Below are 23165 nucleotides of genomic sequence, written 5' to 3' on the forward strand. Positions count from 1 at the left end.
GTGCCTGGTGAAAACACACACACACACACACACACACACCACACACACACACACACACACACACACACACACACACACACACACACACACACACACACACACACACACACACACACACACACACACACCCTCTTTGGCTTTTGAAAGTCGCTTAATGATGGACAGTAAAGATCCCACCGTGTCTTTTATGAAGAGTTAGCAAGTTATCACCGGCACTCTGAACGATGACGACTTCCTGCTCTAGCTGCCTTTGGTCAAACGTCAGGCCTGGCCAGCCTGTTCATGATGTATTTAAGCCAACTGCATACCTCTCGGCCGATGCCACAAGAAGATGACCATAATGGGCCGGCCATTCATGCAATACTCGTATTTTGTTTGGGGTAGTAAGGTTTTAATTCCAAACGCTTTTAACATTGCCTGACCTCATGTGATTCCACTCACTAATCTAATAAATAAATGTCATTTTCTCTCTCTGTCTGTCTGGTGTTGCACAATCACGCCAAAACTACTCGGCCAATTGCCACCAAACTTGGCACATGGACAAAGTTTGATCGCATGGATGGACAACTTGGTTTCATTTGTCGTCACGGGGGTTCAGTGGGGAAGGTCAACAAAAATTTTCTGTACATGTGTGGCGTGTAGTGCCACCTGGTGGTGGGAGAGGGTATTACAAATCAGCTGTGGAGATAACTTGCATTTTTGCACTGTACACTTTCCCATAGAGTGAGAGCCCAAAACCATCCTCCACTGTTCAGGGGACGCAGGGGAAATGGGGGGGGGGGTGGGATTCTGGAGGTTGGTTGGGAAGAGGGACCTGGCGTTGCCCGGCACCCCTGCTGGCATATAAGCAACTGTTTTTCATCAGGTTTTGATTGGTTTGTAATACACATCTCCGCCTATTGTCAGTGCTTTGGAGTTGGTGGTTGACCCTGTTGTTATGATTTACTTTCCTGGTCATAAATTGTTGAAGGGCTTGATTTCAGCCTCTTGGGGTCACGAGTGAACTTGCATTCATATCTCTTTTTGCTGCTCAATGGTGGAGTAGTTTGGGATACACGGTGTTCATTGGATAGGGATCGCTCGGGGTCAGCAACAGATTTTTCTTTGCACAGTATATTTGTCTTTCGGTTCGAGTATCCCAAACGTAATGAAATTAAGTGTTTTAAGGAGCGATCGGAAAAAAACATCCATTCCTGAAGAATGATGCCTTGGAATGTCAATGGTTCTGGCCATACCATGATTGGAAGATTCTTGATCTATTCTCTTTCTCATAATTCGGTTTCATGGAGAACAAATTACATGATTGAATGTTTTGTTTTGTATTTAGCTCGTCGATATACTTGTCAGATTGCTGATGAGATGGTATGGGGGTTTTGTATGAAAAGATGGCCATACAACAACAATTCCATGACAGAATGGCACAGTCCAACATGTTGAACTGTTTGAGGAAAGCCTGTTTTTGACAAGGCTGAACAGAGCAAATGGCGGAGTTGGAAGTTCGGTTGAATACAGTTGGCGGAATTGAAACATGTTGGCAATTATTCCCTTGGAGTTTGAGAGAGACAGACACACAGAGTGTCCTCCTGTTTGTTTATATGGCAGCATGAATGTTGGTCATTTAAAGTTTTATTTTGATCCTCTTTGCGGGATATCTGTTTGAGCCATCTGACAATTGTCCATTTTCAATGTAACCCAAACTGACTTGAAATGTTTCCAACTTTCCAGTGTGGGTGTGATTTACCAGGTGTTGACATCATCGTGACCTCATGAATAGGTCTGTGCAGTTGAAGCGATGCTGTTGGACATGCATTGTCATGACAACCGTTCAACTTGTCGCTTTGTTACTGACTTGGAATGAATATTGTCGAGCAAACCCGATTGTGCCAGTGCTTCAGATGGGAAAGGGTTTTGAGTGTTGGGGATGAATCGTTTCCACGTGAACAAAGACCCAAATGGTGCGATATCTTGGAGCATTTGGCAAATGTTGAGTGTTCCAAAAATTATTCTGTGCAACTCCCTTAATTTTCACCTTGCCCAAAGAGAGGTTTTGTGTGTGCGTGTGCACATGTAATATACTCTCGAGAGGTCCTGCATAGTTTCATGCGTTGTCTTATTTTTTTCATGTTGCTTGGAGTAAAGTATTTGAATTTGAATGTGTGTGTGTTTCTTCTGAGATTGGTGTCAGCAGGTGATGTTTCGATGGTATGAATTGGATTTTCTTTTTGGGGGGGGGGGTGAAATCGCAACCTTGAGCAGGTTTGCATGCCATGTTGGTCCTTCAATGTTTGTTTAATTATCCATATAATCAGTAGAGATGTGGTACCACCCAACCATTCATTTCATTAATTTAGTGCATGTTTCAGAAAAAAAAATTGTATTCATAGTTGAGGTTTGTGGGAGAGCTAGTACGAGTACACTGAATGGATCAGAGCTGAAGGCCAGACAGATGGAGGCAGACAAACAATGGGTATTGGGGGGGGGCATGAGAGGATTTATGGGGTGGACAAGAAGGATATGGAAGGAAACTCTTAGGAGGCAAAATTGGAAGGATGAGTTATTTGGCTGCGGTTAATGAAAGTATAAAATATAATGTTTTTTTTTAACTTGGGCCAATCTGAGATGGTGGTGAACAGCTGTCTTGAAGACCTGGAGAGAAGAATGAGTTTGAAGAAGATGTGGAAGTTGATTTTTCAGGTGTGGTGGGAGGGGGAGAGGAACAAAATGAGTAAGCCTTGCTGAAACCTGGGGGTGGAAGACCAGAAAGGAGGCAGTCAAACACAGAGAGACCACGGATCTCTCTGTGTTGGCGAAGTGAAAGACCGATAGATAGTGGTAAGCCCATCGACTCTCATTGCTTTGCAGGATGGAATTTTTTTTCCTGAAACCCATAACAACATGCAGCCTCCAATGCCTTGAAACGGGTTCTTTCCTTTACTAAATCTCTCAACAGGGTTATCGAGTTTGACATTGTACCTGGTTTCATTGTGAGAGATTTGCAGCAATATATTATTTTTACTTATGCAAAAACCATTGCTGACCAAAAAAGTCCAGTCTTTCTGTAGTTATTGCCCTGGAGACCATGTACATATTTAGTGTGCAAGGGGGAGGGGAAGATGGATGAGATGTGAGGGGCAGGTAGTGGGGAGGGGGTAAGGCAGAGGCAGGTGGGCTGAAATATTTATCCTTTTCTTATGTGTAATAGGCCCTTACTAACTCTCTCTTTCTTCCCTCAATTGTGACCTCAGCTCTATGGAGCAACCATTTTATTTTAACAAAGGACAGGTCTGTTTTCATAGAGTTGCGATTGGTTTTTGCGCCATTGCAGTGTTTTTCTTTTTTGGAATTGTTCCTCTGCACAATGAACGAGCTGTGTTGACTCGGCTGAGTTCCTCGGTGTTATAGGCTTTGTGTGATGTACCTTTCAAGAAGGTTTTATTGGTGCATTTATAGATGATGAGTTTGGGCACACTTTGCTTCGATTCAATGAGCGTGTGGAGGGGAGCGTGGACCGTGTCTGGTACGATAAGAAGGTACGTGCCTTGACGCTGCTTGTGCCAATTGCAAGTGGGTTGCAAATGTTATAAAGGTGCTTGAGTTTCTCGGCAGAAGTAGAATATTAAAGGGAATATTTTTCCTACCCCTCAGTATTGTTTGAAATGGTCTCACGATGATGGTTATGTGACCTCCCCCCGCCCCTCTCATTTGTGGTGACGTGAAATTTTATCTTTGGCTTGGTGCTTTGCAAGCAAATTTTCCACGGTTGAGATGTTTCGTTTGGCAGCAGAACAGCAATGCTGGTTAACCAAAGGTGGGGGTGGGAGGGGCAGGGCCTTCAAGGCGTGTGTACGGAGTGGGGGACGTTCAGGCGTGCGTGTGTGTGTGTGTGTGTGTGTGTGTGTGTGTGTGTGTGTGTGTGTGTGTGTGTGTGTGTGTGTGTGTGTGTGTGTGTGTGTGCAGCAGGACCCTTGACCCTTCAGGTGAGTCGTACTTGTGTGTTTTTATCTCCAAGCTTTAAAAAATAAATGGGAATATTGTAATAGTCTGTTTGTCTGTCTGTCTATCTCTATCCGGCTGTCACGCTATCTCCACCCAAATGGTTGTACAGAATTTCACCAAACTTGGTAGTTTTCATCACCACATGGCAAGAAGGTGTGAGAGCAGTATCATTTTTGGCCCCAGCCCTGGGACAATGTCAAAAGGTCAAATACTGTACCAACAAGAAGGGCACTCGGTAGAGCACATACCACCGCCGCACAATGCCTCATCTGCAAGAACATATTGACCCCAACACATTTTTGAAATATCATGCTACAAATCGTTTCTGAGCTGGATCTCTCATGGTGAAGAACCACTTTTAAAATTCTCGTAGTTGGATCTGGATTCGGATCTTCACCAAAATCAGATAAATTTGTCATGGTCTCATACCCAAAATGTCCACAAAATTTCATCCGGATCCGTCCACAACTTTTTGAGATATCGTGCTTTATATCATTCTTGGCCCTATCTCTCAATGGTGAAGAATCACTTTTTAAATTCTGGGATCTGGATCCAGATCTTCACCAAAATCTAATCAGTTCATCCTTGTCACACATGGAACCTCTCCACAAAATTTGATCCGAGTCCGTCCACAACTTTTTGAGATACCGTGCACAGACAGACAGGCGGAGAGGGGTGAAAACATAACAACATCCTTCACCTTTGGTGGTGGAGGTAAAAATGCAATTCCGGGCACATTTTAAACATTTTTTTTCATGAAACTTTGTACTGTGTATGAAATCAACATTCGGAGACCCATTAAATATGTAACCGTGCCCCAGGGAGAGGGGAGTTGGGGTCACGGGTCAAAACAGAAGATGATTTGATATTGCGTCATCCCTAGTGGAACTTTTTTGCCATCTTTCAACTTTGCTTTCGGTGGGAAGCGTGGGAATTTGCGATGGTGCCCCCCATCGACTTTGCTCTTGTTGGTGGGGTTTTTTTCTATTATTATTTTTCTTCTCTGAATGTTCCTGCTGATGGTGTCTTATTTTAATTGGAATGAGTTGCCATTTTCCTTGCGCCCGAGCTTTGTCATCAATCTTCAGATATTGTGAGCAGAGCGAAAGCGTCTGGTGCGATGCTTTGCACATCCCTCAATTATATTGTGATGCAATTTAAATCTCAAGAACGATCCAAACCAAATTTTTGTTTTTTATGTTTTCGTTGGCAGTCAGTTCTTGATGTGAGCATTTGGAAATTTTTGCACTTTGGATGTCTGTTCCTTTTGAAGCCGTCTCTGGTTAAAACTTCAAGCTTTTTTGAGCTGTCAGTGTGGATCATCATTTCACAATGGAAACAATGGAGTCTGGGTTTGACCCTTCATTGTTGTCACCGATGCTGTCCTTTCGAGAGCAGTCCCAACACAGATCCAGATAATTTATGGGATGCAGCGTTTGCCTCGGCGTTCCGTGAAGCAATTCCAGATCTTGCCTGTGAAGACCACATGTCGTGGTTGGCTGTGCTGAGGTTGTTCGTTCCACTTTTATCCCGATGCTGTTTAATCGTCCCAACCGTCACGAGATGTGCAAACTAGCTCAATAATAGCATGTACTTTTAAACCTGCTACTGCAGAGACCTATATACAGTCATGCGCCACTTAATGACGCGGTTACGTTCTGAGAAACTCGTCGTTGAGCAACGTCGTCATTGTGCGAATATCTTTTTTTTTTTCGTTTTTGTTTTCGAACATCGTACTTACACAAACCGAGACACCGAGGCTAGATGGTGTAGCCTATCGCTCTTCGGATACAAACCTGTACAGCATGTTACTGTACTGAATACTGTCGGCAATTGTAACACACATCCAAGAGATACGGAAGACACGTTAGATTTACCTTTGTACTGTTCATGATGGCCATCGGTGTTGTTAGCAGCAGCTTACAATCTCCTCTCGCATCGATTATAGAAAGATGAATAAATAGCGTTTGGATTTTATAAATACATAATCATTACATCGATGTTATAATTTATAAATGAAGAAACGAGCTCCTGTCAATTGTGATATATATTTTCGGAACAGTGCGATTGTTTTAACAACTGAAAAAGCTTCACTAAAAATTAATTTGTGTTTTAATGTCGACTAAGGACAACGATTTATTCGCGGAATTCTTCAATTCAAAGGTAATTTACTTGCTGGAAGGTAAACGTGCAAACACTGGTTCAGTTTGAAAGCCGATTTCCTTGAATCCCGATTTAGCACAATCCTGTTTTTTTCACGATGACATTTTATGGACCTCAACGATCGCATTATAACAGGGCCACACTGTCGTTTATTATCATTATGAGGTATTATGTACTGTACAGTGTACATAATTGTATGTGCTATTTTTATACGAGGCCACATCACTCGGCGATAGGAATTTTTCAGTTACATTTTTTTTTCATTTTTTTTTTTTTTCCAGAGCTGGTAGATCCGTCGTATATGCGATCCGTCGTTGCCCGGAACGTCGTTAAGTGGCGCATGACTATATATGTATATATATATATATATATATATATATATATATATATATATATATATATATATATATATATATATATATATATATATATATATATATATATATATATATATTCTCATGAGTCTGTTGGTCCATTGGACCAAATTTTCATTGATCTTTACAGCTTTGTACCATACCTACCTGCTATAACGCTTTGAGCATCAGCTCACCTTTCACCAAGCCCAGATGCTGGTTGGGCCAGGGGAGGGAGGTGGGGGAGGTTGATATGTTCGTTTTTATTATTGCTAAATGATACTATTATTATTAGTATTAACTAATATCTACTTTGTTAAAATGTTTTCATTATTTTTGTTACTTGGTTTGTAATGAGAAGGCCATGCCGTGGAAGGATGTATTAAGCTGCTCTATGCACCTTAACATGGCATGCATTTAAAACATGGGAGTTCTTCTGGATTATTTGTAGTTAATTGGTCTAATCGACTCAGGACATCATGACGATCATTTTGGTGTGTGACACCACATCAGAAAGCTCCAGAAGAACCCCACAAAATAATGCAACACACATGCACATCTCGTTTTTTTTGGGGGGGGGGGGGGTCCACACACAGCTGTTCCTAACAATTCTATCACACACACAAAAATAAATGAATTGATGAATTAATAAATATAAAAACACGCACACACTTTCCCGACCATGTGGATCATCAACTGGGCATTGTTCTTCCTCGAGGCTTCTATCCTTTCAGCCCAGAACCTCTCCAAATGGCAGATTCACAACCTTTGTCACGGATCCACATCAGTAGATTACCTACATCATTAGATCCACAACCTCAGTTGTGTACACACACACACACACACACACACACACACACACACACACACACACACACACACACACACACACACACACACACACACACACACACACACACACACACACACACACACACACACACACACACACACACACACACACACACACACACACACACACACACACACACACAACCTCCTTGTCCATTTATCGTAGATACTCTGGTAAAACCCTTGGGTGTTCCAGCCTATTGCTGCAAAAAATGTTTTGCCAACCCCTATCTCCTGGAATTATTTGTCCTAACAGATGGGGTTTCTGCTCGACTTGATTGGGGAGGGGGGGTGGTGGCGGTGGGAGGGAACTCTTCAATGTGCTCTGGGAAAAAGTAAATATTTTGGCCAAAAGCTGATCATAGCAAGCAATCCATACACCACTTCCGGTGCTTGTTGACACACATGTCTGTGAGTGATGCTGCAGCACCTTACATGACAAGGATCTGTGCAATGTCGGAATTCCAGAGTGTGACTGCATATTAACTGCTTTCCACCCATGATGTGATACCCCCCCCCCGCTCCCATCCCATCCCCCACCACCCCAGCGGGAACAGTGTGCTTTATTGGCCACCGAGCTGTTATCATTGCCGTGAGTTTTGCATGAAATTCTCACCCTGTTCCTTGCTTTTGGCGGCTCCAGTATTAATATTCCGCTGGCTCCCCACTGCAGGTATGGTGTAACCATGACAAAGCTGCAGTGCTCTGTTAAGTTCTGCCTCCCTGACATACTCAGCCTGTTAACGATCGTAGACCATGACATTACCAAGCTGTTCACTTGGTAATAAAGTTGCTCATCTTTGTCGGAATGTGCTGTCAAAGGATTCCTGGTGCAACACGATGCCTCACATTTGCTTTTGGCAGCTCAGCTATCCGTGATGCATCGTGTACAGCATCTTGGAGACGTTTTTATTGTTCAAACTTAAGTGTCAGCATTTAAAAATAAAAAAAATTGCAGTGAACCCACTGTGTTCTTGCAGCAAGCACTTGAATAGTTTTGCATTTTTGTAGAGAGCCTTGCAAAAGATTCTAAACTTGGTGCATCACGTGATCACCGAATTGTGGCTCATCACTCGGCCTCTTTTGGAACCCATCCACTCTACCCCCCCCCCCAAGCTTACAGTGACCTTTCACATGCTTCTTCAACCTGAAATCAACAGGACGTTGAATGAGGTGTCCTAATCGCCGTGGCGAGAACCCGACATTTTGAGCGTTGACCCCTCATTGGAGCAAGAGGGCAATGTTTTGTGAAAAGAGCACCGATCCCTCTCTCCCTCTCTCCCTCTCTCCCTCTCTCCCTCTCTCCCTCTCTCCCTCTCTCCCTCTCTCCCTCTCTCCCTCTCTCCCTCTCTCCCTCTCTCCCTCTCTCCCTCTCTCCCTCTCTTCCTCTCTTCCTCTCTTCCTCTCTTCCTCTCTTCCTCTCTTCCTCTCTTCCTCTCTTCCTCTCTTCCTCTCTTCCTCTCTTCCTCTCTTCCTCTCTTCCTCTCTTCCTCTCTTCCTCTCTTCCTCTCTTCCTCTCTTCCTCTCTTCCTCTCTTCCTCTCTTCCTCTCTTCCTCTCTTAACCCCCCCTCCCACCCCCCAGGGTGGTCCAGAAAAAATAATGAACACATTTCCTCTCTCCACAAGGCTATTTTTATGCCTTCATATATAACTAAAGAGCACACAATTTTTCTTCAAGAAAACAATATTTAGGGATCACCCCCATTTTATTCCGAAATCAGGGGTCCCACATAGGATATGATACAAATGTTTGTAACGTAACAATTTATGATTGTACTGCTGCCTTAGTTGGAGTCGGGATCATCTTTTGGTGGTTTGATACCAGTCTAAGCAGGAATTGTCCTCATCCTTGGTTAATGTTTCGTTGTTTTTGAACTAGGCTGATGCCCCGTTCCGCAGTGTCATTTACTACTTTGAGCTGAAAGGACCGAGCCCGTAGGTCATTGTACAATGGGTCATCCGTCCATTGACCAGGAGGTTTCTTCAAGAATGTTTGAGAGGTTGCTATTCCACCTTCTATCAAAATATCAAAGAAGGAACTGGTCCTTTTTGTCACAAGGTCCTCCAACTTGAGGTGTCCCCCTTTATCCTTGATCTGTAGCCGCCGAGGACAGTCAGGTAACTGTGGACGCTGTAGGTTCTGGACCATCTTTTCCTTTATTAGGGTTAAAATTAGTTTTCCTAACAGTGCGATTCAAAGAGTTCCCTGTGATCATGAGGAAAAACGTAAATATTTGGCAACCATATATACATATATAATGTATATATATTATAGGGACATGCTTGGGGTGACCTCTAAATATCCACAAATCGAGCTCAAATTCCACACATGTGTAAGTTAGCCCAAGTGGACAAAAATAAGGTATGTGGAGAAATAATTTGACCAACATCATTTTTTACTGTAACAGTTTGGACCATCCTACCCCTAACCCCGAAACCTCGGCTTGTATTTTATTCCTACAGCGGTTAGCATACCTTGATCGATGTTCTGAAGTGATTTTAATACCTTTTGTACCTGTCTGCCAAAGAAAATTGACTCTGGCTTTCACCGACAACACTAGTTCTTCATTCTACAAGAAACTTTACTGTGTGTTTTATTTGTGCAACTTCAGTTTAATTTTAAAGAAACTTTTTTTTTGATGAGGGATATAGATGATATTTGCCTTTTAAAAGTCCGCACCGGAATTACATCTGCCACCGGAGGTGGACGAAGGTTGTGTTTTCACCCCTGCTTGTCGATCTGTTTGTTTCTTCGCTTGTTTGTCTACGAGCAGGTACATATGAGTATACCTCGAAAGCTTGGAGACAAATTTTGATGAAACTTTTTTATTTTTTGGACGGGTTGGATGTGTGACAAAGCAGAGTGATTTCGATTTTGGTGATTATCCAGATCTGGATTGGAGAATTTTTACTTATTTTTTTTATTTTTTAAAGTGATTCTTCACCATTGAGAGATGGGGCCAAAAGCTATATACAGTATAGCATAATCTTTGAAAAAGTTGTGGACGGATTTTAACAAACTACATGGACGAGTTGGGTCGGTGATTAGATTTTGTTTCGGGTCAGGATCCAGATCTGGCCTCTCGGTGGGATACAACACGTAAACTATTCAGCCTGGTGGAGGTGTGTGCTCCATTGAGCGTTGTTCTCGTTTTGATGACTCATGCACTAGTCAACCACTGGGGCAGATTGATTAATTCCTCTCTGAAGGTCATTAGTGAGCCAGCTGGGTTTTAATCAACAATTTCAGCGTGGGTTGCATTGTTCCTGAGACGCACTGTTTTCAGAAGCTTACATTGCAAACCTTAAATAATGCCTTCATTTCATATTTGAACCCACATTCTCTGGGATGACAAAATCTTAAACACAGCAGTTCCACCCCCCCCTCCCCCACATTTCATTTTCATTCAGAACCAACCCTGCATCAATTGTTTTTCTAACCTTAACCGTACATCTCCATCTCTCCTGCCTGTAGGTGGCCACTATGCCGGCACCAATCCGGCTGCGTGAGCTCATCCGTACCATTCGGACGGCACGCACGCAGGCGGAGGAGCGTGCCATCATCCAGAAGGAGTGCGCGCTCATTCGCTCAGCCTTTCGTGAGGAGGACAGCACGTTCCGTTGCCGTAATGTGGCCAAACTGTTGTACATGCACATGCTGGGTTATCCCGCGCACTTCGGGCAGCTCGAGTGCCTCAAGCTCATCGCGTCGCAGCGATTCACAGACAAGCGTATCGGCTACCTTGGGGCAATGCTGCTTCTGGACGAACGGCAGGATGTGCACCTGCTCATGACGAATTGCATTAAGAAGTGAGTGGTTTTGGTCGATCTGTGCAGTTGGTCGTTTGATGGCTCACATAAGACCCTTTTCCTTGACCATTTAATTTTAACATTTGCATAATTTTATGCAGATATGTTAAGAAAAAATTCTTGATTTTTATTTTATTTTATTTTTTTAACATCTAATTTCCAAGGCAAAGATAGCCATGTTGTTTCAGAGATGTCTGCACTTGTGCTCTGAATGAGTCTGCTGTTGAATGATCAACCTTTGAATGTCTCTCTCTATGTACGAGACTTTCGATGAAATCATTGCTTCGGCCTTACTGACAATGGCTGCCTTACAGGCATGCATGCATCTCAGGGCGATGCTTATTTAAGGGTACCAAAGGTCTGTTCATTTTGTTAGCAGCTGCCTAATCAGGTGTGTTTGTGTGTGTGTGTGTGTGTGCGCGTGCGTGCATGTGTGCAGTGACCTAAACCATAACACGCAGTACGTGCAAGGCTTGGCTCTATGTACATTGGGTTCCATGGGATCTGCTGAGATGTGCAGGGACCTGGCTGGGGAGGTTGAGAGACTTCTGAAATCTTCCAACTCTTATATCCGTAAAAAGGTAAGTTAACGGTGGCAATGACACTGCATTTGCTTTAAGCTTATTGCAAAATGCATAACTTGGTACGGGGAAGGGAAGATCATGTACACTGTCAGAAAGGGAGTCTTGTCGAAAGTTCCACAACTTTGGTGTCCATAATAAATAGATGGCCCTGAGTGCAGGACTGCATTAGTTTACAATGAGTCAGCTGTTGAATGATGATCCTTTGAATGTCTCTATCTATGAGAGCTCCAATGAAATCATAACTTCGGCCTTACTGACGACGGCTGACTCACCTGCACACGTCTAAATTAACAGGTGATACTTGTTTGAAGGTAACAATAGGCTGTACATCCTAATGGTACTCGTTTCGACATCCTTAACCTGCTAGTCAATTACTTGCAGTCTCGAGCTTTGTGCAGGAAACCCATAATGGCCAATTTACGTTGCTCGTAATGTATTGCACGTGTTCTTTCTGATGTAAGCTCAAACTGCAATTCCACTGACGACGTTGCCATGTTAAATGCCACAACCAACTCTGAAAGATGCCTAGCATATAAAGTTAGTGGCTTGAGTAGTGCCAGCTTATGTATCCATGGCTTGCTGTTGCTGATGTTTGGATTGTTCCCCCTTCCATGGTTCTGGTGCAGGCAGCTCTGTGTGCTGTGCATATCATTCGTAAGGTTCCTGAGCTCATGGAAATGTTCTTGCCCGCGACGCGCAACCTACTCGGCGAGAAGAACCACGGTGAGTTGTGCCACCGATTCCGGGCAATGGGGTCTGATTTTTGGCTAAAGGTTTTATTTTCATATGCAGTGTTCTGATTGTTGTTTCACGGCGATTTTATACCTAATTCGTACCAGTGCTCAAATTGATTGATTTCCCTCTGAATGTTGCTCTGTACGATTTTCTTTCACCCACCACCCCCTCCTCCCAACAGGTGTTTTGCACACAGCCGCCGTACTCATCACAGACATGTGCGAGCGTAGCCCAGACACGCTGTCACACTTTAGGAAGGTAAGTCGTTTTGAGGGCTTTCCTGCTTTCCTCTTTTTCTGAAACATGACTTTGTATCAGGCCTGTTGTCCTACAAGCTGTTTGTTTCTCTCCATCATCATTGTTCTTGGTGTTTGTCCTCCTGTCTGCCCGTCTCATGTTGCTAATTTTCATCTTTCCTGATCTATGTTACTTCTGTGATCAAAGAGCGAGAAGGTGAGTTCTGTGCTGCGTCGATTCAGCTGCTCAAGGCCTTCTTCCCTCTGCCTCTCCCCTACCCCCACCCCTTTTTCCTGTCTTGTGTGTGTGCGTGCATTTTACACTTTTCCTTGGGCTTGCATCATGTTGCTTTTCATCAAGCTTGAAAGCAAAATTGAAACCTACCACTTTTACCTATTTACTTTGAAGCTGAATTGAGGGTTGTCTTTTTATTATTTGTTTGTTTATGTATTTATTTTTGATCACATTTCACTCACTGTGTGTCCACAGGCTCAAATTTATAATCTCCTTCTCCTTGGTTTTGACTCCTGTTCTTACTGGGTTATTTTTCCCCTCGTTTGTCAAAAGCCCTTGGAAATTTATCTCATCATTGCTTGCAGTTATCATGTCATCATTCTTGTTCCAACTGCATCGCAAGTTTGGTTTGATCAATGTGGATGGAAATTTGGGGAACTATTCTCCTTCTGAGCTGGGAAGATAAGCTTAAAAACCAATTGTTATGTAGATATGTTAGCAAAACAACATTTTGGGGTCGAGACGGTTCATTGGCTGGAACTTGAATTGCTTCCCTTGTTTTGGCAATTGCTGTCATGGTTATTCACCATGAGGTGCCATCTTCATGTTGCATATACAGGTACGTGAAAGGGGTTGCGGAGAAGGTCAGTTGAGAAGAAGTTTGCAGGAAAAAGGAGGAACGGGATGGGGTGTATGGTGAGGGGAATGGATGATCAATAGCTCTTCCCATTTTGCAGCACAGCTCATAAAATGTTCCAATTGATATGTATGTGTGTCCACGACACCAAATAGTAGCAAGAATAGTGGTGAACATGCTGCTCATACTCGGGACTGGATGAGTGAAATTCGCAACTTTTGGGGAGCTTCGATCGGTAACTGTAATTATTTATTTATTTTTCCTTGTGGGAATTGACTCGTCATATTACGAGTTGAACATTTGTGAGTTCCAGCAGTTTGGAAACGAAATCTCGTCATCGTAAAAATCAGTGTTGAATATGTCCTTTAATTAAAACAGTTTTTTTGATAGCCACAAACCGAACCAGATATTGACCGTCATCAGCTCAATGTGAGTTTAATACTCTGAACATTAAATGACCAGAGGTTTCATGTGTCGAGATAAGTTTACAGTGCCTTCAGAAAGTATTCACACCCCTTGACTGTTTTTTTTGCATTTTGTTGTGTTACAGCCTGAATTTAAAATGGGTTAAATAAAATAAAAAATTCCCACCGAACTGCACAAAATACCCCATAATGACAAAGTGAAAACATGTTTTTGGAAAATTTTACAAATTAATTAAAAAGGAAAAGCTGAAATATCTTGCATCAATAATTATTCAACCTCCTGAGTCAATACTTTGCACAAGCACCTCTGGCAGTGATTACAGCTTTGAGTCTTCTTGGGTATGTTTGTATCAGCTTTGCACATCTGGATTTGGGGATTTTCTCCCATTCTTCCTTGCAGATTTGCTCAAGCACCGTCAAGTTGGATGGGCAGTGTCGGTAAACGGCAATCTTCAAATCTTTCCACAGATTCTCATTGGGATTCAAGTCCGGGCTTTGGCTGGGCCAATCAACCACTTTCACCTTCTTCTGAAACCATTCCGGTGTTTCTTTAGCTGTATGCTTGAGGTCATTGTCCTGTTGGAATGTAAATCTTCACCACAGTCGAAAGTCTTTTGACTCTGAAGCAGGTTCTCCTCAATGATTAACCTGCATTTGGCTCCATTCATTGTTCCCTCGATCCTTACAAGCCTCCCAGTCCCTGCCGCTGAAAACATCCCCATAGCATGATGCTGCTACCACCATGCTACATGGTAGTGATTGTGTTGGATGGGTGATGAGCTATGCTTGGTTTCCACCAGACGTCGCGCTTTGCATTCAGGCTAAAGAGTTCAATTTTCGTCTCGTCAGACTACAGAATCTTTTGCCTCGTGCTCTGAGTCTTTCATGTGACTTTTTGCAAACTCCAGGTGTGCTGTCATGGGCCTTTTTCTCAGGAGTGGCTTCCATCTGACCACTCTCCCATAAAAGCCTCGATTTGTGAAGTGCTGCAGAGACTGTTGTCCTTCCATCTCAACCAAGGAACTCTGTAGTTCTGTCAGAGTGGTCATTGGGTTCTTGGTCACCTCCCTGACCACGGTCCTTCTTGCCCGGTTGCTCAGTTTGGTCGGACGGCCAGCTCGAAGAGGATTCTGGGTAATTCCATGTTCTTTTCATTTCCTAATGATGGAGCTCACTGTGCTCTTGGGAACTTTAAACACTGTAGAAATTGTTTTATACCCTTCCCGAGATGTATACCTCCTCAATTCTATCTCGGAGTTATACGGACAGTTCCTTGGACTTCATGGTTGTTTCTGCTCTGACATGCACTGTCAACTGTGGGACCTCATATAGAAAGCTGTGTTTCTTTCTAAATCATGTCCAATCAATCGAATTGGCCCCAGGTGGACTCCAATCAAGTTGTTGAGCTATATATCAAGTATGATCAAAGGAAATTGGATGCACCTGAGCTCAATTTAGAGTGTCATAGCAAAGGGATTGAATACTTATTGACATAACATATTTCAGCTTTTCATTAATAATTACTTGGTCAAAATTTCTAAAAACATGTTTTCACTTTGTCATTATGGGGTATTTTGTGTAGATTGGTGACAAAAAAAATTAAGTTTCATCCATTTTAAATTCATGCAGTAACACAACAAAATGACAACAGTCGAGGGGTGTGAATACTTTCTGAAGGCACTGTATTAGGTAAACGAGCACGTCCTCCCACTCACCTTCTCGGCCAACTCTGTGGGAAATGTGCTGTGGCACATTCTTCAAAATGAGTTTACCATCATATCTATCTATGGTCCTTCATCTCAGAGTAGTTAACGGGCAAAGTGATGCGACTGGTCTGCCATATTGGAGAAATAATCCAAATATTTTAGACACCAAGATTTTTTTACGTTTTTTAAAATTTAAATTATTTGACCATATTTCATGGAAAACCTAAGTAAGGACCCTCTGAGTATACCCTGAAAATTTTATGTTGAACAGCCGAAGGGTCTCGGAGTAGTTACCAGACATGCATACATACATGCATTCAGACATTGTTCTATTTTATATATTTATTGAAGATGAATGCTTTTCCCTGAACCTTGTGACCTGCTGTCGTCTACACGTGCTCACACTCTGGGCTTTCTTCCAACCCCACCACCAGCTGGTTCCACAGCTTGTCCGGATCCTCAAAAACCTCATCATGTCCGGCTACTCTCCAGAGCACGACGTTTCTGGCATCAGTGACCCTTTCCTCCAGGTTGGTCATCTTTCAAACCGTGGGACTACTCAACAATTGGTAGCGGATTATGGAGGTAGTGGCCGAGGAACGTACACTGCATTTGTGTTTCGTGGTATTGTGTAACTGCCATCTCGACGGAGGAGCTTGCTACCATGACATTGGCATCATTTTTGGTCCAGGTTCGAATCTTGCGGTTACTGCGGATCCTTGGGAAAAACGATGATGAAGCCAGTGAAGCCATGAATGACATTCTCGCACAGGTAGAATGGCTTCATTTAATCTTTCTGTCATACCACTCCAATTATCACCCCTATCCCTTCCCCTTATTTGTTCTTATTCCTGTTTGCTTGGTTTCCTTCAATATTTTCTTCTTCTTCTTCTTGTTCTTGCCTCTGATTTTGAATTTGATTGGTTGTTGAGTTTTCAAGGTTGGTGTGCTGATGAGGGTGTTTTTTTTTTTTTTTTATCTTCCCCTTAGGTGGCGACCAACACAGAGACTAGCAAAAATGTAGGAAATGCAATTCTGTACGAGACCGTGCTCACTATCATGGACATCAAGTCTGAGAGTGGCCTGCGAGTGGGTTTCATCCAAATGATGCTCAGAATCATTGTCTTTTTTATATTCAGTATATAGCAATTCTCTGGTTTGTTATGGGTGGATAAAGCAAGGTGTCTTGCCATTTCCCTATTCCCTCATCCTGAGACCCTTACACCATCAGGATAGCGAAGATCTGTGTTCAGATAACACCACATCTCTATCCCTTCTCTCTCTCCTCCATCTGCTTATCCCAATTCATTTTTTTCTTGTTTTTTCTTTTTTTACAGGTTTTAGCTGTAAATATTCTGGGCCGCTTTCTCTTGAACAATGATAAAAACATACGGTGAGTCTGCACTGAAATTGCTCTTTCATATGTGTTTACTTTCTCTAAGGATCTGTCATTCTCTATTTGCCTTGTGATCCATTGCTAATGTGCTAAAAACAGTTTTTTGTTTTTTTTTTGATTACCGTATTTTCCGCTGTATAAACAGCACTTTTGTTTCTTGGCAAAAAAGGTAGAAGTTGAGGGTGCGGTTAATACACGGGTATAGGAAAAAATCGGTCTTAAAAACGATCAATGCTGAATTTTAATTGTATTCCAAATGAACTTTTTTTTTTTTTTAGCAGTCGGAACTGCTGTTAAGCTCAATTATGCCATTTAAATTTTGAAAACCGGTTCAGGTTACAAGTTTGTGCAGCGTTTTATTAACCGTGTGCAGAAATTAAATAAAGTCACACTCGGAAACCTCCAGTTTAGGTGCATGGCGTATTATAGAGCCTCGCGGCTCTGAAAACTTTATGGTATTCTGTGTCGGAGTGGCGACCAGTCCAGGATTGTGCCCAATAGCCCAGGAGTCTGCTTAGGCAGCACCAACACTCTGCACAAAGTGTGGTCCCGTTGGATGGATGGATGGCTCTGAAAACGGAATTGAACACAAAAGAAGAAAAAGAACACCTGGTCTCACATCAAAAGAATAATTATTCACAATAGCTCGTCTAATAATGGAGCACCCACTTCAATCAAATAAGCTTGCGTGCAAACTTGCGTGCATCCGACAACAGGCAGGGGGCGGTCACGTGACCCTCAAGAAGGGCCGCTTTGTGCTTTGCAAGTGCTTCCGCATATGTCACCAGATTACATCACGTATCATCCTTTTTATCTATCAAGAGTCAAGGTGCCCATTCAACACAGTGTTCAAACTCTCCGTCTGCCAGTCTGCAGAAGAGTTTAGGAACTGGGAAGTTGGGAGGCGATTCAGCATGGACGAGTCCATCTGGCACTGGAAAACGAGCAAGGCAAAGATAGAGAAGATGCCAAGGAAGAAGGTGCTGAGAGGAAAGTCAGCGAAGTGGCCGCAGTTCAAGGAGCATCTCGTCACTTGGGTCCGGGAGAAGAGAGCAGTGGGTTATGCCATCTCAACACTTACTCTCAGGCTGAAGGCGAGGAGCTTAGCTAAGGAGGATGACATTGGGGACTTCACGACCTGCCTACAGGTTCATGGCACACCATCGACTGTCGGTTCGACGCCGCACACACATCTACCCAATGATATGGCTGATAAGACGACGTGCTTCCAGTCCTACATCATCAAGCTTCACCGAGAGCATGAATATCCCATCAGCAGGATCGAGGAAAGCAATGACGAGGATTTCCTTTAGCTGAAAAGCTTCATCAAAGCCAAACAGCCATTTTCAGGGCCACAAATCCACAAGAAATATGTATGATACTGGTATGAATCTCTTTTCTTCCTTTTCTAGAAACAAAATTATCCTCTTTATAATATTAAATATATATATATATATATATAGAAAAGTAAAAACTTCTTGGTATCCTCTCCACTGTCTTCAACTTCTTGAAAATGAGAATAACACTGTTTGATTGATTAAATGAAGCAGACATGGGAGTGAAGTTACATTGATTAAATTACATTGATTAAATGAAGCAGACATGGGAGTAAGCACGTTGATACCTCCGTCACTTTGTTCCTACAAAGTTAATGTGCAAATGTATTTTGATCTCGATGAGAAAATAAAATGGTTAATATATTCATTTATTTTGAGGATGAAAAACAGGAGTGCGGTTAATACACGGCCGCGGTTTATACACCAGAAAATACGGTATTGGTAAGACGAGCAAAATGATCGAAGCATCTTCAATGGAGAAAGCATTGCTTGTTCAGCCTGACTTGTCACTAATGGATGGGATCAACAGAGCATTGGTTTAAGTGTGCTAACAACCGTGGGAAACTAGGAGATGCTGTTTCTGGCATCAGGATGTCATTAGCTGACAGCACGTTCGGTGTCATTGGCTGACGTCGTCACCCAGAACCAGGTGAAACCTTAGTCTGCCATGGTTTGTCTGTGCATGAATGTAGGCTGCAGGTGTCTTCGGGAAGTCTGAGAACACGTCCTGAAACCATCTCCATGGCACAATACAACCTTCGGAGAGTTCCAACCCGTGTAACTCCCAATATAAGCCGGTTGTATCGTTAAAACCATCGTCCTCTGTTGTGTCTTCAGTGGGGCTTGTCTGAGGTTACATGGTTTCTCTTCCAGAAAAGGGTTCAATCAGAACAGTCTTTTTGATTGCATTGAATTGTTTTTCAAGTGCATTGTTTAATCTCTGGCACTTCTCCCTTTAATCTTTCCATCTTTATTTGTCCCTTTCAATTTGACATTCCCGCCTTCACTTTTGGTTCCCTTCCAGCAATTCCACTTGTTACCACATTCTCATAGCTTGACCTTCTGCCTGAGAATGGGCATTCTGGATTGCCCTTGAAGCGATACTCTCAGCATATGCCTCGAAGCCCCTGTGGAGGTCTTCCACACTTATCCTGTTGTATTGCTCAATTATCCTGTCTTCAGTTTGTTCCGTGCCAAGGTCCCTTGGGCAGATCTCACCATATCCCATTTTCACTGATGTTCGTCGGTATGCTCAACAACCCTCTAAACACCCAACATCACCTTTGTGGTTGGTTACCGTACGAGAAGGAAAGACCTAAGATCGATTTATCGTTGTAGCATTTGAATTGTCCTGTGTCCTTTTCTGATCTTGCCAAAGAAGCTTGCCTTGGAGATTTTGTTGTCAGATGTTCCAAATGACCAAATCAGAATTGAGCGGAGCTAAATCTATAGTTTTTAATTTGTAGTCACACACATTCCATGGTCATCACATGACATGCTCAGTGGGTTGCATGACTCTACTGGAGTGATGATAACCGTCATGAGAAGCAAAGTGAAGCTGATGTTGCGGGTGTTAGTCGTATGTCAGCGCAAAATATGATTTGTTTTTCAAAACCCAGTTGATAAAATCTATCTTCGAGTTGTCCACTGATGCAGAGCGACACTGGCCTTGAGAAAGGCGAGTGTTCCTCTTTCTCTTATGAGACCTTTCATCAGACAATGGAACTTTTGAGAAGCATTAGAAGTGAACCATTTGTGGAAAGAATCAGACCTTCCGCCACGTCCCATTCTAATCACACCCTCTGTCGCTTCAAACTTGTAAAGTAAATAAAAGGCTGCATTTTCATATTATCACCTTTGCATCTTACATGATCAAAAGTAGCTCAAATTGATAACCAACTGAGGCCAAAAACAAATTGTGAAGATCATGTGACATTCAAGTCGTTGTGAAGTCCCACTGATGTATCAAGTTTGTTCAGTTCTCTCCCTGGGTCTGTTGTTTGTTTGTTTTTTTTTTTTGGTGGGGGAAAGGGGGGCTGGTTATAATGTTTGGAACATTCTGTCTCGGTTTTCAACACCATGCACGTGAATGGGAAATGTACAAAATGGTGCTGCCCCGCCGGGTGTGCTTTTTCCAGCGGTGGTTTCAGGATGTGTTGGACATTGAAAAGGTATGGAGTTATTGGCCTCATGATGGTTACCTTTTGGCTGTGGCCCAACGGCAGCACTGCCTGACCCCACGTCCCAATATGCACCTCATAGCGGCCTTTGGTGGCCTCAAAACGGATGTCAAGGCCAATGTAAAGTAGCTTCAAACATTGCCATATTTTGAAGTACCGACACCCAAAATATGGGGCCTCTAAGTGCTACGGTACGGCCATGAAAGAAGAACATACAAATGCACAAACACTTGAAAATATTCACGAAATAATCGATGTCCCCTCATGCAGGACTGTATTAGTTTACAATCTTCTTTGTTGATGTTCTTTTGATAATGCATCACCACCTTGAGTAATATGAAACACTGAGGTTTACAGTGTGTCTATTTTTACTTCTATTTAATTGTGCCCTGAATGAGTCAGCTGTTGAATGATGAGCCTTTGAATGTCTCTATCTATGAGAGTTCCAATGAAATCATAGCTTCGGCCTTACTGACAATGGCTGACTCGCCTGCACACATCTGAATTAAAAGGTGACGCTTGTTTGAGGATACCAATAGTCTATACCTCCTCATGTTACTAGATGTGACATTCAGGTTGACGTCTGAGGTGTACTCGAAGCAGAAAATGTATTTTTTTTTTCCCAATTTTCTTTTTTGGAATGTACCTACAGGTATGTTGCACTGACATCACTCCTCAAGACTGTGCAGACGGACCACAATGCAGTCCAGCGGCACCGCAGCACCATCGTAGACTGCCTCAAGGATGCGGATGTCTCGATCAAGAGGTGTTTACTCAAGAATAGACTTGTTTTAACTGCGACATTGTACCTGCCAATGTATCACATGATTGGACGTGGCGTAGTTATCATCAGCCACAAGTGTTGTGCTTTGCGTGCGAATGTAGGAGGGCGATGGAGCTCAGCTTTGCGCTCGTGAATGCAAGCAACGTACGTGGCATGATGAAAGAGCTCCTGCATTTCCTCGACAGTTGTGAAGTGGAGTTCAAGTCCGACTGTGCTTCAGGCATTTTCTTGGCAGCTGAGAAGTGAGCTTGACGACGCACTTGTCACCGAAAGAAAAAAAAAAATCACCCTCCACACCCCTGTTACCCCGATAGTCATCGCTTCTGGCGTCAACCTATTTTATGATGTGTATTTTTCTGTTCTGCATTGCTCATGTTTGCCTTGGTACCAACCAAACGTGGGGAGAATAGCTACTCGTGGAATAGTTTCCATGCTTTTTGAAGCAGAGGGATATTGTAATTGGCTCTGTCTGTATGTGTCTGTCTGTCTGTCTGTCGTGCTATCTCCTAAACGGTTGTGCAAAATTCCACCAAACTTAGTTATGATCACCACATGGCGAGAACGTGTGAGCGGCAGCATCATTTTTGGCTCCGTCTTCGCATGGGGCAAGGTCAAATACCAAAAAATTACAATTATTGGCATATTTTAAACATTTTTTTTTTTTTTATGAAACTTTGTACATGCAATCAACATTGGGGGATGCATGAAATATGCAACAACTTTTTGGATTTGATCCCCAGTTCACACCCGAAGGAGTGGGGACTTTGGGTCATGGGTCAAAACTTGAATAAATAAATTCCAATTTGATATTGGGTCATTCCTCGTGGAAGTTTTTGCCGTCTTTCTTCTTTGCTTGAGGTGGGAAGTGCAGGGATTTGTGATTGCATGCCATCGACTTTGCTCTAGGTTTGTTTGTTTTTTTTTGTTTTTTTTTTTACATTTGCAGCCAAATTCCCCTCTGAGGCCAGATATTTTTTTTTTGGAAAGTTCATTAACCTCTCCCATCAATGGTGTTTGATATTACGGTGATGTACTTCGCAGGTATGCCCCGACGAAGCGATGGCACATTGATACCATGATGCGTGTGCTCACTACCGTAAGTCTTTCCTGTTTGTTCATCCTCATTTAATCCGAGCATTGTTCTGTCTCCCTCTGTCTCTGTCTTGCCCTCTGTCTCTGTCTTGCCCTCTGTCTCTGTCTTGCCCTCTGTCTCTGTCTTGCCCTCTGTCTCTGTCTTGCCCTCTGTCTCTGTCTTGCCCTCTGTCTCTGTCTCGCCCTCTGTCTCTGTCTCTGTCTCTCCCTCTGTCTCTGTCTCTGTCTCTCCCTCTGTCTTTGTCTCTCTCTCTGTCTCTGTCTCTCCCTCTGTATCTGTCTCTGTGTCTCTGTCTGTCTCTGTGTCTCTGTCTGTCTCTGTGTCTCTGTCTCTGTCTCTGTGTCTCTGTCTCTGTCTCTGTGTCTCTGTCTCTGTCTCTCCGTCTCTGTTTTTGTCTTTCCGTCTCTGTCTTTCCGTCTCTGTCTTTCCGTCTCTGTCTTTCCGTCTCTGTCTTTCCGTCTCTGTCTTTCCGTCTCTGTCTTTCCGTCTCTGTCTTTCCGTCTCTGTCTGTCTTTCCGTCTCTGTCTGTCTTTCCGTCTCTGTCTGTCTTTCCGTCTCTGTCTGTCTTTCCGTCTCTGTCTGTCTTTCCGTCTCTGTCTGTCTTTCCGTCTCTGTCTGTCTTTCCGTCTCTGTCTGTCTTTC

At 43.1% G+C, this 23165-nt stretch overlaps 1 protein-coding gene across 5 annotated transcripts in view; it reads left to right on the top strand.

Annotated features, from left to right (window-relative positions):
* Positions 1–23165, top strand: part of AP1G1 (adaptor related protein complex 1 subunit gamma 1) — an 89050-nt gene that overhangs the window by 4953 nt on the left and 60932 nt on the right. For all 5 annotated transcript variants that reach the window (XM_085858170.1, XM_085858171.1, XM_085858167.1 and 2 more), the window contains 11 exons: positions 10841–11175; positions 11615–11756; positions 12386–12482; positions 12676–12752; positions 16168–16263; positions 16425–16505; positions 16724–16822; positions 17071–17126; positions 21299–21412; positions 21532–21672; positions 22472–22526. In XM_085858170.1, the coding sequence (XP_085714296.1) occupies positions 10850–11175; positions 11615–11756; positions 12386–12482; positions 12676–12752; positions 16168–16263; positions 16425–16505; positions 16724–16822; positions 17071–17126; positions 21299–21412; positions 21532–21672; positions 22472–22526 (1284 nt within the window). In that variant the 5' untranslated portion in view covers positions 10841–10849. Of the gene's footprint in view, positions 1–10840; positions 11176–11614; positions 11757–12385; positions 12483–12675; positions 12753–16167; positions 16264–16424; positions 16506–16723; positions 16823–17070; positions 17127–21298; positions 21413–21531; positions 21673–22471; positions 22527–23165 lie in introns of those variants that run through there.

Source organism: Eptatretus burgeri, chromosome 15, assembly GCF_056783735.1.
Source record: "Eptatretus burgeri isolate ZD-2024b chromosome 15, Ebu_testis_v1, whole genome shotgun sequence".
NCBI lineage: Eukaryota > Metazoa > Chordata > Myxini > Myxiniformes > Myxinidae > Eptatretus > Eptatretus burgeri.